The sequence below is a fragment of the Hetaerina americana genome, unplaced genomic scaffold, assembly GCF_022747635.1.
Source record: "Hetaerina americana unplaced genomic scaffold, ioHetAmer1.1.p SCAF_18, whole genome shotgun sequence".
In the NCBI taxonomy this organism is placed as follows: domain Eukaryota; kingdom Metazoa; phylum Arthropoda; class Insecta; order Odonata; family Calopterygidae; genus Hetaerina; species Hetaerina americana.
Genome location: NW_027286741.1, coordinates 2,793,108 through 2,811,855, shown reverse-complemented (window position 1 = coordinate 2,811,855; position 18,748 = coordinate 2,793,108). Strand labels below are relative to the sequence as shown.

The window sequence follows — 18,748 nt, the reverse complement described above, 5'->3', positions numbered from 1 at the left end:
AACGCCCTTTGTCGTCAAACACAGGTACTTATTGAACCGCCCTCGTAGTGATATCTGCTGAAATAAGTCTATTTTCCCGAAAAATTTCCTGATACTATTCATACAAACAATGCATTGTCCAGCACCAGACGAATTTCCTGCGAAGTCATCGTGTTCGGAGTTGATGCTTCATTATATCCTCCATTCATCGCTGTCTGTGAAAATGTGAATCAACTGTTTACCTTATGGCGTGATTTGAAATACGAGGGTAATACAACAAGTCCTCAGAAAAAAGTAGAAAAAACAATTTTTGTGTGCAAATTTTCTTTTATTTGTTAACACAATCTCCTTTTAACTCTATACATTTTCCTAAGCGTTTTTCCAATATCTTAAAGCCGTCTAAAAAGTAGGATTTTGGAAGCTCCTGAAAATGGGCATTTGTTTGATCGATTACTTCTTCGTCAGACGTAAACCTTCGTCCGCCAGGCCATTTCTTCAAGTCTGGAAATAAGAAATAGTCACTGGGGGTCAAATCTGGTTGGAGGTTATAATAATTCGAACTTTAATGCAATAATATTGGCCATCGCAATTGCGCAGGTGTGCACCTGTAAACAGTTGCAAACACAGGAGCAGATGTGCCATGAACTTCGTCCAACTCAGCTATGATTTCTTTCGGCGTCAACCCTTTCAAATACAAGCGTTTAATCACTGCTCGAAACTCATTTTCATCCATTTTTATAGATAAATATGCAAGTTGTTTACTTCAATCGATGAACACAATGAAACCATATGACGGCTACAGCTGAAACTTAAACAGCTGATGATTTAGGAGTGTTATTTAATGGGAAAACAAATTTATTTTCGATACTACGAGTGTCATCTCTTGGATTTTCTAAGGACTTGCTGTACCACCCTCGTAATTTCATGAAAAATTAGGGAATTCGGCAGCCCTCATACAATAATATTACTCCTAATCAAGTGTAACTATTACGTTGAACGTGCTATTAAATATTGTTAATTTGTATTAACATTATTACAGCACATAATGTTTACTGTGTCAACTAAATGGACAATGGATTTTTCAGGTGCAAATATTACAATTACATAAGAATGGAATAATGCCAGTGCCCTTGTTAACTGATTACAGTCCTAATTGCTGATTGCAGTGCATGCGCCTCAGTGCAGTTCTTGTGTCAGCCCGGCGCGGCTGCGGCTATCGATGTCTCGGGGGACGACGGTCGTCTCTCTCTCTCTGCGCCCCTCCCCCCATCACCATCCCACGGCCAGGACAACATATTACGATCCCGGTGGACGGATCCTCCTTCCCCATCGCTTGCAGCACTCGCCCATATGCCAACTTGACCGGCAAGCCCTCCTCCACCGGCCGCCGTTCCGCGTGAACGCCCTGGGAATGCCGTGCGGTCCCTCGTCCTCGACCGAGGGGCCCCACGGCACGGCAACTCTCTCTCTCCAAAGATAGTGGGGCCTAGGAATCTTTGTTACGGCAGGGAGGATCATTATTTTTAATTTGTATGTATCTCACTTCGATAATCATTTCTGAACGAACCAGCACAGCTTTGTTATCTCATTGTAGCACAACATGGTTCAAAATCAAACATTTCCGTCATTTCGCGCGCTTAAACCATTCCAATCTGATGCCATACAAAAATCAATTGAAACGTGCGTGCCCAACTGCCGATCGTGTTATCCCCGAAGGAAGAGAGTTCTTTCACCGTCTCTGTAACATTTTCTTGCATGAGAGCTAAATGAAAACTAAACTCATTCATAAATTAAAGGTCGCGGGTATAAACAAAGGCGCTATAAGTTGGGTTAAAGATTTTCTTTCAGAGCGGGAACAGAGGGTAGTCCTTGATGGCGCTAGTTCCGACAGCGTTCGAGTCACGTCTGGGGTACCTCAGGGAAGTGTGATCGGGCCGTTACTTTTCTTGATTTTTGTTAACGATTTGAACCGCGAAGTGAAAAGTAACATTAGGATGTTTGCGGATGACACGGTGATCTATCGGGAGATATCTGGGGATGAGGATCGTTTTATTCTAGCGCAGGATTTAGATTGCATTACTAAATGGTGTTCTAACTGGGGATTGACTCTAAATTATAATAAATGTTCAGTGGTAAATTTCTTTAAAAGATCAACGGGATTTGCTTACAAATTAGCTGGAGGTGACCTAGCAGTAGTTGATACGGTAAAATACCTAGGTGTCACATTCACTAAAGACTTAACTTGGGGGACTCACATACGTAAAGTCTGCGGTCAAGCAAATAAAAAATTGGGATTCATTAGACGCATTGTCGGCAAAAGTGACTCAAAGGTCAAGGAACGTTGTTACCACGCTCTTGTAAGGCCTCATTTAGAATACGCATGCAGCGTGTGGGACCCGAGTGAAAAAGGTCTCATTCGGGAAATTGAGAAGGTTCAACGCCGGGCAGCCCGTTTTGTAAAAAATTCCTACGATAAAACGCAAAGCGTTACCGAAATGCTCATGGATTTGGGGTGGGAATCATTAGAAGAGAGACGATTCAATGCAAGACTGAAATTATTAAATAAATTCAGATCCGCATGTTTCAGCACCGAGGTCTCGCAGATTATTCGTACTCCTACATACATTGGTCGCTTGGATCATGTATATAAAATTCGGGAAATAGATGCCAGGACTAGCCGACTCAAGGACTCCTTCTTCCCACGGACAATACGGGATAGCAACTGTAGGGTTATAGATAGTAAAAATCCACTTGCCACCCTCCGTGTCTAAAAAATAATTAGTTCTACTTAAATGCATGCTCCTCCACTAACCTTATGTGTTTTGTTATAATAACCCATTCTTTCCGCATGACATCATTCGTGTTCTGTTCATCTGTTTTTAAGTTTCCCTTTCAGTCCCTCTTCCCTCCCGGCGGGGGGTAATTCCTGCTACCTGCAACGTTGGGTCGCATTCCCTTCCTTTTACTGTCTCTTTGGGGGGTAGAGTGTTTTGTGGTGCATTTTCATGTGGTAGTGATGTTTCACATTCTTGCTTGTTGTGTCCTGGCTTGCGTGTTTTAGGATGGCTTTCGTGCTGTATCCTGGGGTGCAGTTTTTTGTTGTTTTGCGGTGTATGTGTTTGCATGAGTATTGGATGGAGGGAGTTTTGCATGAGTGTGTGCGCTGCTGGGGTGTAATTTTCCGTGTTGTTTTTTGCATGTGGTATTTTTCGTTTTTACGGTTGGTGAACTAACACCCCCCGCCACACGCCCTTGCGGCGGCTTGCGGGGTATTATGTAGATGTAGATGTAGATGTGAAAATGCTATTCAATCGATGTTTTCGGGTTTAACTTTGTGAAAATGTCACAAATTATGAATTCTTCGAAATGCACCACGATAAGTGGTCAGATTAAAATTTTTGTTCGTGTTTCGATGAACCCAAAGCAAAAGGAAGTTGCCATGACAGATAAGAAATTCATTCGATGCTATCTGGTTTATCTAGATGCTGACATCTCTCGGCCTATTCTGTATTTTTGCTCTTGGGGTCCTAATTCAAGTGGTTTCATCCAAAAGAATGACGTGACGCGTTGTTTAAGAGCTTTGCCACTTTCAGCGATACCGTTTACTTGTGCATTACAAACGTATACGTGCTCTTAGAGCAGTCATGATTCATCACTATCACCAGGATTTCAACCTCAACATTGGTTTTGCGTGATTGGTTTCAATTTTTATGTCCCTTTTATTGCCCCTTCTAGATGCATGTACGTGGAATAGTGTTGGCGAGACGTTGTATCATTCCTTTGTTTATGTTGGCTAATATTTTTCTTCTATTTTTCAATTGCGTGATAGTTGCCTGATTTTCGCAGTGGCGACGGGGATTAACTCCGTGACGTCGCAGGCCATTCCAAGCCCACCCACTAAAACATGTCTGGGTGATAAACTTCATTGATTATTATACTATCGTACTTATGAAATATATTATTCTGTTCGTGATGTGGACGGTGCGAAAAGTTGTATTGCCAAAGTGAATTATGCGTTAACAGTGCGTGATTTTGAACGGTGAATGAAATTGATGAGTGCGTGATTATGGACGGAGTGCGGCGATGGACGGAGCGTCGTATGTATTGTGTGAGCCTAGCCCTTGTAATATGGTAAAGGTACAATTGGTAATCTTTCAGTGTCATTGTATATAAGAGCATTTTGTCTCATATCTGTTCTTCTTGTGTGTGTATGTATGTATGTGCATTGTACTGTAAGAGTGACCGTTGACCAGACTTGACCGTGGCCACCAGGGCAATTGCCTAATTGCAACGATATAAATTGTTGAATAAATAAATAATGTTCCTAAAAATGAATGCCAGTTTTGGAAAGCGCTCTCTAAATTAATATGAGTCGTCAGCCATCAAAAACCTCAGGCGATTACTTATATAGGGCTCGGCTCCCTCCTCCTCCTGTCCGCCATCCATTTTGTTCTGTCATTGAAAATCGATGAAACCTTTTGACAGCGTGTAAACACTTCCACAAACAGCGAATTGCGGAACGCGCATGCTCCTTTGTTTCTGAGTGCATTCTCTCGAATAAACATGTTTAATCCCAAGTTGTATTTGTTTTTTTAGAATTAATTTTTACATCATGCCGGGAAAATAACCGATGGGAAATGATTAATTATTTTAGGCTCTCTATTAAGAATCTCAGTAAATTCTAATGTTCTGGTGCATAAACTGAGAGTTGAGGGAAGCATTGATTCGAACAAATCCGCCGGCATGCACGCACGCACATGCGACGACAACTCACGTGAGTCTGGCCTTGAGGAACTCCACCCACTCCTCCTGCTGCAGCAAGTCGTCTCGATCTTGGTCGAAGAGCCGGAAGAGACGCTCCAGCAGTTCCTGCGAATGGCGAGACACGATTTAACGCACTAGTAGGCACAGTTATAACCAACACACGCAATAATAATTATATGCAAACATATTAGGATAAAAACTAGTTCATATTGATAGGCATTTACTTGGATTCCCCACTCAAAACACATCGATGAGCGCATTTCTAACTAAACTTCTGCCATTAACAACACGATGATGGAAAACATTCCGGTTTACATCAAGCTCGATAATCAACACCCTTGGTGGACCGCTAAACTAGAACGCATGAAAGAAGTCGTGAACAAACTTCGCAAAGACTACCAAAAGTGTAACTCTCAGGTTAAAAATATCCTTCGTTGCAGATATTAAACCAAGTTAAAGGAATATAAGCTCAAGATCAAAGAATCCAAACGTAAATCTTGGGAAATATTTAGCTCAAGAAATCTTAGCAACAATGCTTGGGGATTCGTCTACAAACTATTTGCTGAAAAAGTTAAACTACCCGCGATACTTGGAACTTCTATCCTTGAGGACGGTAGCATCCCTCTTACGGAGGAAAAAATTAAAATATCATTAAACACCTTATTGCCCGACGATACTGCTGACAATTACGAACAATCGATCATTAGGGAGGAGTCACTAATCATGCCGGACACCCCAGACATGGAACCGTTCAACGAGGACGAAGTATCATTAGCGGTCCAACAAATCAAACCCAAGAAGGCACCTCGACACGACCAGATACATGGGATCATGTTAAAAAAACTAGCCGGAAACCTGGTCAAATTCATTACAAACATCTTTAACGATTGTCTCATGTTTTCCTATTTCCCAGACTCATGGAAAATCGGAACCTTGCATACCATCTTAAGATCTAAGGAAAAGGGTCCATCTGAACCTTCCTCATTCAGGCCAATCACACTGCTTCCGGATCTGGGCAAAACATTTGAAAGAGCTATCAAGGGCAGAATTGAAGCTTTTTTCAACAACACGCTCTACCACCCTAACCAATATGGATTTAGGAGAGGAAGAAGCACATCGGATGCCATTCACCATCTTTTACGGTTAATCGACAATCAAAGCAAATATACCATCGTCATCTTTATCGACATCAAAGGTGCATTCGATTCCGTTTGGTGGCCTTCAGTTATACAGGAGCTCAAGACCCTAAGGATCCTAGCTAATCTAATAAAGCTCCTGATCAGCTATTTTAATAATAGAGAGGTCAGATACTCCACGCAACAAGCAAGATTTTAACAAGAGGCTGTCCACAGGGGTCGGTTCTTGGTCCGTTATTCTGGAATCTTATAACCAACCAGGTACTCAGAAGAGACTTCCCTATTGGGTGCGAGCTCATTGCCTTCGCAGAGGACATGGCCCTGACTATAGAAGCAAGCACCAGAGCCAAAATGGAACCTATGATTGCGGAATGTATGCATATTATTGAAAACTGGGCAACTGAGAACAAGTTAACGATATCGACTGCTAAAACCCAATACATGATCTTCGGAAGCAAGATGGCTAGGAACTCTACTGGAACATTTATAATAAAAACATAAAAAGGGCTTACGTTTTGAAATACCTCGGAATTAGGTTAGACGAGAAATTATCCTACCAAGCCCACATTAACTACACCACCAATAAAATAAAGAAAATTTTCCAGGCAGCTCGGAGATACTGCAGGTTTAGGTTCGGCACTGACTCCTTAATAACCATCTGCAAAGGAGTAACAATTCCCATCATCACCTATGGCTGCGATATTTGGGTTCATAAGATCAACCTAAGTAGAATCGACCGTAGACTAAAAGAGGCTCAAAGGCCCTGCCTGTTATCAATGTGTAGGGGCTACTCTACGGTCAGCACTGATGCGTTGTGTATAATTTGCGGGCTACCACCCTTAAAATACGAGATCCTGGAAAGAAATGCTGTAATCAAATTACAATCTGGACGAAGGGCTACACACTTCAATCTTGAACTTGATGAAAATCAATATATAAGGAAAGACGTCTTAAAAAAGAGACTGAGGGAAGAATCCATCATTCAGTGGCAATCTGACTGGGATAACAGTGATAAAGGCTTATACACAAAGGACATTTTCCCTGTTATTTGCGATAGATTAAAACTAAAAATCAAACTTTCACACAAATCTACCCAAATGCTATCAGGCCATGGAAATTTTTTCAAATTACCTTCACAAAATTGGGAAATCGAGAACTAACCTATGTGATATCTACTTAACAGAGGACACCGCCAAACACAGAATTGAAGAATGTATCCGTCATGAAAAAACAAGACTAGAAATATGGCATAACATGGCGGTGAATAAAATTAAATTGCGCGAAATAGTATTATTCTGTTTAAATGCCAATTGTAAACTCTTATTTGATTTCGTCACATTAGTGGTAATTAAGTAATGTAAGCAGACACATCTAACACATTTTATTGTCAGGGTAAATTTTCCTATTTAACGTACTCTACAACTAGGCGAGAAATCAAAATATATCATACATTCACGATACAAACTATTTTTATCTGTATATATTATGATGTGTGTTTCTGTACTTGTGAAAATATGCACTAATTGTACTCGAAGTGCCTAAATTCTAATGTTCTGTGTATTCTGTGAATGGTTAAGTGTGTAATTTCAAATGTATTATTATATATGTATTGGATACTTGAGAGTTTATGTAAATAACTGTTTAAAAATCTCATTTCGGATAACTTTGGCGATTGAAGACAAAAGGGGAATTTAAGCGTGATTAGGTATCCCCTCAATCAACATATAGCAGTGTTGTATAACTATGTATATTGCTACTGGAATAAACCCCCTTTTTTTAAATTCCTGAAGTACCCGACCTAATAAAGAAAACAAAAATTTTGGAAAACAATGTATTTAATTTTCAACATAATCTCCTTTCAGCTCTTTGCACTTTTCCCAGCGATGTTCAATAAACTCGATACCCTTTTTTTAAATAAGATCTGTGTTGCTCCTGAAAATAGCCATTAACTGCCGACATCACTTCTTCGCGGTTGGAAAATCTTTCAACATCGAGCAATTTTTTCAAGTTTGTGAACAGAAAATAATCCGAGGGTGCTAAATCTGGCGAATAGGGTGCATGAGGTAGCATGCCAAACTTTTATTCATGAACTTTGGCCATTGCAATAACGGGTATGTGAGCTGGTGCATTGACTTGATGAAACAACACGTTCTTCTTAGCCAAATGCGGCCGCTTTTGCTTGATTTCTTCGCTCGCTCAAACGTTGCAATAAGTTCGCATAATACTCGCCGTTGATATTTTTTCATTTTTCAAGATAGTCAATGAAAATTATCCCACGCGCATCCCAAAAAAACCGACGCCATGATCTTGCCTGCAGGCAAAACGGTCTTAGCCTTCTTTGGAGCCAGTTCTCCCTTTTGAATCCATTGCTTTGATTTTTCTTTTGTCTCGGGTGTGAAGTAATGGACCCATGTTTCATCCATGGCTTGAAACGGCGCAAAATGTCTGCTTTGCTGCTGTGAAAGATTGCTAAACACTCAATTGAAACATCTTCACGACTCTGGTTTTGCTCTCGAGTGTGAGCAAATGTGGCACCCATCCACCACACAGCTTTCTCATGTTCAAATTTTCAGTTAATATGCGATGTACCGCACTTTTTGAAATGCCTAATATGTTTGCTAGCTCGCGCCCTTTCAGTTGACGATCATCCAGCATCACTTTTTGGATTTTCTTCACCGTTTCTGGAGTTGTCACCTCATTTGGTCGACCAATGCGATGTTCATGTTGACAGCTCGTACGGCCTCATTTAAACTCTGCTACCCAATATTTTACTGCTGTGAGTGAAGGAGCAGACTCGCCCAGAGTAGAATCCAGTTCAGCTTTTATATTAATTGGGCTGAGGCCTTTCAAATAAAAGTATCGCATCACATAACAATGACCAATTTACTCAATTATCACAAATTCAGTGAAAAAGTTCGCTATTGATGGCTGCCAAACAAATACCAAACAATGTGCTGTCTTCAAACTCGAAAAAATATGCTTTATGCATTGCATACTTTCTAGTGCATTGATATTTATCATAGACCTACCGCCATCTCTAGGTCAGGCTGGGTAATTCTTGGCCTTCCCATGCATACGCATATGAAACTGGGTAAATCTATGCGCCAGAAAACTTCTAGAAAGATAAGTCGTTGTGATCGCCAAAATACATGTAACATTTTGTGATTAGTGACGACATTTCATTACCAGATATTATTTTTATTAATTGCATATTCATGTAAGTAACATTAAGTTTAAACATGGATTATAGAGCGCAGTTACTTCATTTCCATGTGATCTTAAAACGTACTGGCTGCATCACGGAGAACCTTCGAGAACCAGTTCGATTCTGAGAGCAAAAGGAGCTTTATTTGAAATTTAATGCCACCGCACGGCCAAACTATTATTATTATTATTCATTCTCATCAATTGAACAATATGGGAGTAGCATTCACTTTCCCACAGTCAAATCCATTGAGTATAACCCACATATTTAATTTTGGGTCATTATGTGCACTGCACTACATTCCTATTCGAGGGATAAAACAATATATTAATTATCAATCTCTTTCTTCATGAATATACATTGAGAAAAATACCGAGAGGCGACTTAAATCAAATCCTGAGTTCTGATCATCGCCCCATGGGTCCCATTCTTTCGCTCGTAATATGTAGACCTGAAAAGCCATTCGCTTGTTTGTTTGAATCTTAGGCCAAAACTTATAACGAATTGACATTTGTTTTTTTATTATTGTCATTTATTAGAAAACTTATTTTTAGACATCGGGACCGTAGTAGAAGACACCATGAAGAAGAGCTTGAAGACGTGAGGGAGGGGGTGGGTCGTGTCCTGCTCAAAGCAAAACCCCTTAGATCCAATTTCACTGGAGAAGACGGCAATCAACGAGCTCAGAGCTGACGACATCCTACTCATAATTCAAGCGGATGAGGTCAGCGCTACAGTCGTGATGACGAAGGACGACTACCAAAGCAAATTCAAGCTCTTAGATAACGAGACTCTGCTGAGAAAATACGGCACTAAACTAAAGCCATTTTGCACCAGTCCTCGATCCCAAGAGAAGTTCGCGTAGGTCAAATAGTGGGTCTCTTTTCAAGTCTTCTTTGCCAAATTATGTAGCTTTAAATGAAGCGATGTTCAGTGCTAGCAATAGTTCATTTAACACCAATCAGATAGCATCGGACGGAAAATTTTATAATGGAATCAATATTAATAAGGAGACGATCCTCGTTAAAAATTTTAAAAAAACCAGAATGTCAAGGGAACATTATCAGTATTGGTGGTAAATTGCCGAAGTTTAAAAAACAAAGGTGCAGAATATCATCACCTCATTCAAAGCACAGGAGCAGTTATAATTATCGGGACAGAAAGCTGGTTATCCACTGATATTGCCGACGATGAAATTTTCCCAAATCCTTTTCCATTTACAGAATTGACAGAAGAAATAGAATCGGGGGCGGTGTCTTTATAGTAGTTCAAAATTCTTGCGTCAGCAGGGCTGAGGTAAAACCGGGTAATGGTTTGGAAAGCGTTTGGTGCTCAATTAAAAGGCCTCAATCCAAAAGAATTTATGTATGCGCATTTTACAGACCGCCAGTCGACAGACAATCCAATACTTATCTCTCTGCGATTCGCTATTGAATTCTTTTGCGTTGAAATCATTGAATCAACTTGTCACTTCAACAACTAGGGGCGAAAATATTCTTGATTTGTTAGCAACGAATATTCCCAAAAAAATCTTAACTGTAGAAAATATAAAAGGAATTAATGACCACAGTACATGCTATGTGTTCGCTACATGGGGTCCGAAATAAGAAGTCTGAGAGGAAAATTTACTTGTTTCAAGAAGGGACTACAATGGCCTAAAGTGCGTGCTAAATAATCAATTTGCAAGTTTTAAGAAATATAGTAATACCGAGGATACGTGGAATCACTTCCTTGAGGTCACGCGCTCCGCTGTCAACAAATTCATTCCCATCATATGCATATAAAAGATAACACGGAACCTAGAAGGTACAACGCGGATGTTAGAAAGGCATTGCGACGCCGAAGTTAATGTCACGCCAAGATGAATAATATTAGGGATTATATCTCTAGCAACAAAAAGAATGAGATCACATATGATTATAAGATATCTAGGGCGAATGTCAAGAATCAATTTCGGAAACCGTTTAGGGAATTCGAAAGGAAAAGGTTAGTGGAAAACTTGGAAGAGAATCCAAAAGCATTTTGGTCAGACGTCAGAGAAGTTCAGGGAAATAAGTCTACAGCTAATTCACTCAACAATGATAAAAGCGAAGGACTAACCAGCAGTTTGGAAAAGGCTATCTTATTAAATTCCTTCTTTCAAAGTGTCTTCGCCAATATCTCACAAAATACCCCCGATAGCTTACCATATCGTGCCAGCCAACCGATGCCCGTAATTGAAATCTCATGTAATGGAATAGAACGTTTGCTGAAAAATATCAAGCCAAATAAATCCTCCGGGCCCAATGAAGTACCCACTCGTTTATCTTAGTTTCTAGCTTCGGAAATGGCGCCGTATCTTAGAAATAATACTTAATAAGTCGCTGGTAGATTACAAAGTTCCCAGAGATTGGAAAACGGCTAACGTAATACCAATATTTAAAAACGGAGACAGGGCGGAACCGAGCAATCACAGACCTATTTCCCTCACATCCATTTTGCGCAAGGCTATGGAACATATAGTTGCTAGTTCGATCGTGAGACACCTCGATAATCAGAAGTTATTAATAAAAAATCATCACTGTTTCCGAAAAGGTAAATCCTGCGAAACACAACTTGCGCTTTTTTTCATGATATTCTTATTTCGGGAGGGAGCAATGTTCTAGTGGACGCGGTTTTTCTAGATTTTAAGAAAGCCAGTGACAAAGTGCCTCATAGTAAACTACTCGCCAAGCTAGAAGTATACGGCATACATGAAAATACCTGGGGTTGGATCAAAGACTTTTTGAATGGTCGGGTACAAAGAGTTGTCATAGATGGAGTTAGCTCAAATGCAGTAGAAGTTAATTCAGGTGTTCCCCAGGGAAGTGTCATCGGGCCTCTTTTATTCCTACTTTACGTTAACGACATTGACTCTGTACTCACTATTAAGATACGATTATTTGCCGACGATGCAGTGCTTTGCCGTGATATCCGTGATCCTGAGGACACAGCATCAGATGACCTTAATGCTATAAAAAGCTGGTGCAACACTTGGCAATTAGAATTAAACTTAAAAAAGTTCGTTGTCATTTCTGGACAAAAATCAATTCCCACCCGAACGTCTACTGCCTTGGGAACACGGAAAAGGAATGTGTGGAGTCAATTATATACCTAGGCGTTACCCTCACTCACGATCTCTCCTGGATGAAACACATACGGGGAATATGTGGATAAGCCAACTAAAAATTAGGATTTATTAGAAGAGTACGTGGTAAATGTGATGAATAGTACAAAGAGAAATGTTATCTGTCAACGGTTAGGCCTCATTTATAGAATATGCTGCAAATATAAATGGTATTCTCACGAAGTTGGATTGACTGGCGAATTGGATCGCATGCAGCGTAGATGAGCAAGGTTTGTAAAACGTTGTTACGATAAACTGAGTGGCGTATCCAAAATATTAGAGCAGCTAGGCTGGGAATAACTCACAGAGCGAAGATTCAATGGAGCGAAGTTTAAATTACAGATTGAAGCGAAAATTGGAAGGAAGTCTCTTTAGCAGTGATGTGGAATATGTATTATTATCCCCATCGTACTACGGTGGGAGAGATCATGCTAGTAAAATTAGAGAGTTTTAAGATGTCATTTTGTTTACGAACGATAGGGGATCATAATAACACTGTTCGACCCCGGTAAGGTTATGCTTGGGTAATATTATTCTGTTGTGTGTTCACCCCCTGCCACACACCCTGGCGGTGGCTTGCAGGGTATATATAAATAAAAATAAATAAAAGAAGGGTGACGGCGAACACTTTTCGAACCGGCACCGAATCTAACTCGCCTCTACGGACAAGAAGCACAACAATGCCAACAGGGAGGACAGCTTCGCGATTTTTAACTACTGGAAACGTGTTTTAGCCAAAAAAATGTGAGTCGATCAATTAAAAAACGCACCTTCTCAGACTGGATACCTATAGAAGACGGGTAAAAATAAGCATCAACCATCAAATGTCAGCTTTGTACAACGTCTGGACATTCTGCTGAGAACATGCATATACATACAAGGCGTGGTAAAAAAAAGATCGGACTGATTTCAATCTGCGCAAACCGTTCAAAGGATCGAAACGATACACAGTGCGCCATATAGCGACACATCTGACGACTAAAACGAAAGGTGTCGCGTTTGTTTACGTTGAGTCGTTAAGCAGTAGTAGCGGTACGTATCTTAACCTTTGCATTTTTGCATGTTCGTGTGGTAGTGGTGTTTCACATTCTTGCTTGTTGTGTCCTGGCTCGCGTGTTGTAGGATGGCTTTCGTGCTGCATCATGGGGTGCAGTTTTTAGTTGTTTTGCGGTATATGTGTTTGCATGAGTTTTGGATGAAGGGATTGTTGCATGAGTGTGTGCGCTGCTGTGGATGTAGTTTTCCACGTTGTTGTTTTGCATGTGGTATTGTTCCTTTTTACGGTTGGTGACCTAACACCCCCCGCCACACGTCCTTGCGGGGTATTATGTAGATGTTGATGTAGATGAACCTTTTCGTCGCCGCGTGCAACGGCAGCAATGAAGGAGCTAGAGGAGAAGCGTTCACACGGCGGGGATCGTGACTGAGTTTTTCGCCAGCACCGGAACTTCCGTGATCCCGCAGACACCCTGCTCTCCAGACGTGGCTCCATCAGACTTTTTATGTTTCCAAAGTTAAAATCAATCTTGAAAGGGCGCCGATTCGACTCTATTGCGGACATTAAAACTAATTGTTCGGCGGAACTGAAAAGGATCCCTAAGGGGGCTTACCAGGCAGGGTTCGAGAGCTGGAAGAAACGTTGGCAAAGGTGTGTCGTCGGCCAAGGCATGTACTTTGAGGGCGACAAGTTCAATTAAGCTGTATCCGTCCAAATAAGCAAGTTATAAAATCAGTCCAGTCTTCTTTTGATCACACCTTGTATATTTCTAATAATTGAATTCCTGCTGTTTGCCAGCAGGATTAAATGTAACGATAGAAATTAGAGACGATTTGGTTGAAAGAGGAATTATAATTCAAATTGAATCAAATTACAAGGAAATGATGAATCCATTCACAGAGTGGGGGAGGGGGGGAGATTTGGTTTGGATTTTGACCATCCTTCGATGCGATAATTTCCGTGGCTAATTGTGATCGGAGTCTTGGGTTAGATGGAAAGACTTGGTACCATACCATAGGATGTACGTGTAAACATTTTGGAATCCCCTGACATACAAAAGACAGTTTGATACTGAGAATACACGTATAATTTATGTACATATGTTAACGACTTCAAAAAAAGAGGTCGAAAATAGCCCAATGCATTGCGAAATCTTACGAAGAGGTGTAGCACGCTTTCAGTTCACACTAATTTCTTAAATTCAATATTTCATGTATAAAAACAATGACAAGTTCGCGTAACATATCGTATAGAGAGACAAAGTCACAGCAATATTCATATGGATGCATGTAAAGGCATCTTTCCGAATAAAACACGGGATAAAACGTCAACGGAAAAATGTCCTCTCTAGTGCGAAATAAATTATCTTTTGACATTTTAGGGTTGACCCATTGGATCTACAACTGCACAATTCCTCATTCCTTCTCTCAATCAAGTCACGTGTGACTTTCCCTACGACCCCTAACCCTCACCCATCTGCCCCTTCCTTAGCAGGTGATACATTGACGACATAAGTGCCCAAGTTAATAACTTACATTTTTGCGGACGACACGGTGATTCAAACAGAAATAAGGACTCCGGGAGATCTCGGGCAACGCTCCGTCGACTTGGACCGGTTATCGGAGTGGTGCAAATAATGGGGTTAGGGAATCGAAGATTTGAAAATTTAGAGCCCTGATGTCTGGGAAAAAAAGAAAAGGAAATCCAGACTTAAAATATGAATCGGAGGCCACCGAAATAACATTCTAAAAACAGGTCAAATACTTGACAGGTTATCAAAACTTTCATGGGGGGGGGGTGAAAAACATAAAGAGAGCATGCATGTCCTCCCTGAAAAAAATATGTTAAATTAAATGGGTGGCAGAAAAATGCAATGTTTAAAAGTAAGGAAGAAGGTGTGAATACGCATTATTTAGATCACGCTGAGAATACGTGGCAATGGTCTGGGAATCGTGTGAGAAAACGCTAATCAATAAAAACGGATAAAATATACAAGAGAGATAGGACACCGTCACGTGACAGACCCAAGATCTCGGTCCTCCCTTGCACGATGCGCGTTCGCAGCAATATCGAACACAATCGCCCGAATACGAGGTCTATCCAACAAATACGCGAACTGGTGCAATCTAACGACCATGACGCGGACTATAGCCCCGCCCACCAGCGGCGCTAGTTACCTGAGGAGTTCTACCTCACAGTTGTCAAGCGTTTGAGAGATCGCGTGCGTCGTGCGGTACCAAATTTGGCTCAAGGCGATGGATGGATCCTTCACCATGACAATGCACCAGCACGTTCAGCATTGATTGTTTGCCAGTTTCTGGTAAAATATTCAATCACCATACTTTATTATCCTCCTTATTCGCCAGATCTCGTCCCCTGCGACTTTTTCCCATTCCCAAAATGCAAAAATGTGATGAGGGGACATCACTGGGAAGATGTGGAAGACACAATAAAGCAAGGAACGACGAGAAAACTAAAAACTGTTACTGCCGAGGACTTCCCAAGGGTGCTTTACTAAACAGTGGAAAAGAAGAAGATGGAATAAGTGCATAGCAGCAACGAATGGAGATTACTTTGAAGGGGACGACAAAATCGATGTAGACTAAATTTTGCAAAATTAAGTTTTTATGCCCTCAGTTCGCGTATTTATTGGGCGGACCTCGTAGAGAAAGGTACTGCAATCCTACTCATGGGCGCATATTCCTGGGTACTTCTGCTTTAAGATTTCGAGGAACTTTCCCGACCATTGGGTGACCGTGGGAAAATTTAGCACCCGAAAAACTGTCCGAGTTTGAGCCTAGAAACGATCGAGCGTTTCGATGGAACGTGCCGAGAAAAACTAAAATTTTCTAAACTGTGCAATACTCTTTTTCATCTCATTATAAAATGAACTTAATGAGCTAAACATTTTTAAATGGGACCAACAATACGGAAAATAATTTGTTTATGTTTACGTAAGTTATCTTGCTCGAAAAAGAAAAAAATACTCTCCATTTCAAACTTGAATATTTTTAGCGAATGACTCCGTTAAAATTTATAACCACCACATCTCCCGCAATTTCTTGGAATTTGAATTTTGATGATTTAATTGGATTTTTGTCCTTGTTATCGATAGCTACCAATAGAATCAGGGTCCGACGATTTCGTGAAATACATCCTTTTAAAAACTTACGATTTCACCGTTTCAAATTTGATTTCATTTAAAGTACACCACAAGTATCGACGTTCTGCGTCATTTTATAGCAACAACACTTTAATCGCCAGAGAAACCGTCACCCGTCCGTCTGTCTGGGAAAAAATAAGTCCTACTACTTATGGGACACACCTTCTCTCCGCACTGCAATAGCCTCATCATCCAATCCACACAAAACGCTGCATCCGCAATTCACTTTGCATTGGGTTTCCATCAACGTACCGTCAATTCGAGCCCCGACCGCTCACTGCCCGCGCTGACTGAACGCGGGATTCCCCGTCGTAACACTCGCCAGAAAGAGGCCCGCCCTTTTGGACACGCCGCATCCCGAACCAACATAATCCGATTAAAAATACAGATCACTCAGAGTTAAACACTGGACGTTAGTTGTTTCATGCGAAGGAAAAATGGTCCGCAATGCAAATGAACCCTTCTGCTCTCAGGTGGTGCGATCTACCCAAAACACATAAGGAGGCGGTGGCAATTCGACCCGTGGTTTCAGCGGTGTCCTCCCTCACACACATTCGGTCACGCAAATCAAACAATATGTTCCGAGACCACTCAAAGCCCAAATACGCAGACAAAAACTCAATAGAGCTTGCCAAAAAGCTTAAAGAAATTAATGTTCCAGGTAAATCAACACTAGTTTCTTTTGATATAAATAATCTGTTCACTTGTGTCCCCAGATCTGAAGCCTTACTTTAAGCTCAAAATGCACCCTAAGACTCCCATATTGCCCTAAATATTGCAAACGAATTAATCCCCCTCATTAAAATGGTAGTTAATCAAAATTATTTCAGTTTCAACCAAAATTGTTTTATCCAAGCAGACGGTCTAGCTATCGGTTCCCCAATTTTCCCCTTCCAGTAGAAATATTCCATAATTCATCAGAAGAATCTCCGTTCAATACGGTAAATAAATCGCTGGAAAAATTGGTGCATTGGCTCCGCTACGTAGATAACATTCTCTGCCTGTTGACAGGGTTAAACCGCCACTTAAGACTACTTCCACAATTACCTCGACTTAACAGGACCCAACGGATTGGAAAAAGAATTTAACGGCACAATTAACTTGACGATAACCATGAAAGAAAATATACAAGAGTTCCCTCTTTTCAGAAGGAAACTTACACCTACGGATCATCATATTCCCAATGATTCCGCCCAGCATTTTTATCACAAATGTGCTGCAGCCCTCCACTCGATGATACACCGGCTCCTGCACCCCCCACCCCCCTGTCCCCGACGAATTTCAATAAGGAACTCAGAACATTTACAATATCGCCACCAGCAATGGATACAACCCGAACCTAGTTGGAAAAATAATCCAAAAAAAGGGAAAAACAATGGCCGTAAGTCGAATATTAGCCCTCTCATCCCTCCCCTTCCAAAGATTTCAAGCGGTGTTCGATCCCATTCCAAGGAGATATCGTATCTCCTATGAAATCTCAAATCGCCTTCCAAATATCCTCAAAGCGGCCTTTTACCCACCCCTTACTCTCTCCAAACTCTTTGCAAATGGCAAAGACAAACAGGATATATTTCATAAATCGATAATTCGATAATTGCAACACTTATTATGTCGGTCAAACTGGGAGGAATTTCAAAATACGAGCCCAAGAATACGCCAGGTGTCTTAAAAACCAAATCCCAATTCCCTCTTCGCAAAACATCTCGTGGCTGGTAAACATAATAGCAATTTTGTCCCAGAAATACTGTGATGGTAGGCTGAAAACTAATGCACACATGCTTGTAGGCCACAAACAAAATGACCTTCAGAAGAACTCCTGGTGACATGTGGAAGTAAAATTCCCCCCTAACATGAATGCGCAGGTGTGAGGTGATTTCATTCATCCAGTGTATTTCGAGAAGCGGAAGTATGGAGACGCGTTCTAGTGCTATGTCAATGCGAGTCTTGACAGCGTGCTGTTATCGAATTTTCAACTGCTGAAAAATTGACTCGTACTGAGATTCGTCGTCGTATAAAGGCTGTTTATGGTGGCGATGCTGTTGATAGGTCTACTGTAAATCGATGGGTAGTAACATTTCGTGGTTGAGAGCCTGCAAAAGCCATTATTGTTGATAAAACACGCAGCGTAAGTCCGAAAACTGCCACAGACGATGAACATCGCAAACTCCTCGAAGATTTGATCCAAAATGACCGGCGAATCACTCAAAAGCGTATCACAAACCAAATCCAAGGAAGAAGTTTGCCGTGTTGAAGGCAGCAGCCTGGCGCCAATAATCTTGCAACATGACTACGCTCGTCCACACACCTCCCGCACAACTGGAGAGGCTCTGCGAAACCTGAAGTTTGAACCGATTCCTTA

At 41.1% G+C, this 18,748-nt stretch overlaps 1 protein-coding gene across 1 annotated transcript in view; it reads right to left on the bottom strand.

Moving 5' to 3' along the window:
• Positions 1–18,748, bottom strand: part of Nox (NADPH oxidase) — a 149,246-nt gene that overhangs the window by 100,890 nt on the left and 29,608 nt on the right. Inside the window, exon 2 of the mRNA XM_071584338.1 lies at positions 4,754–4,848. Coding sequence (XP_071440439.1) covers positions 4,754–4,848 — 95 coding nt within the window. The remainder of the gene's footprint in view (positions 1–4,753; positions 4,849–18,748) is intronic.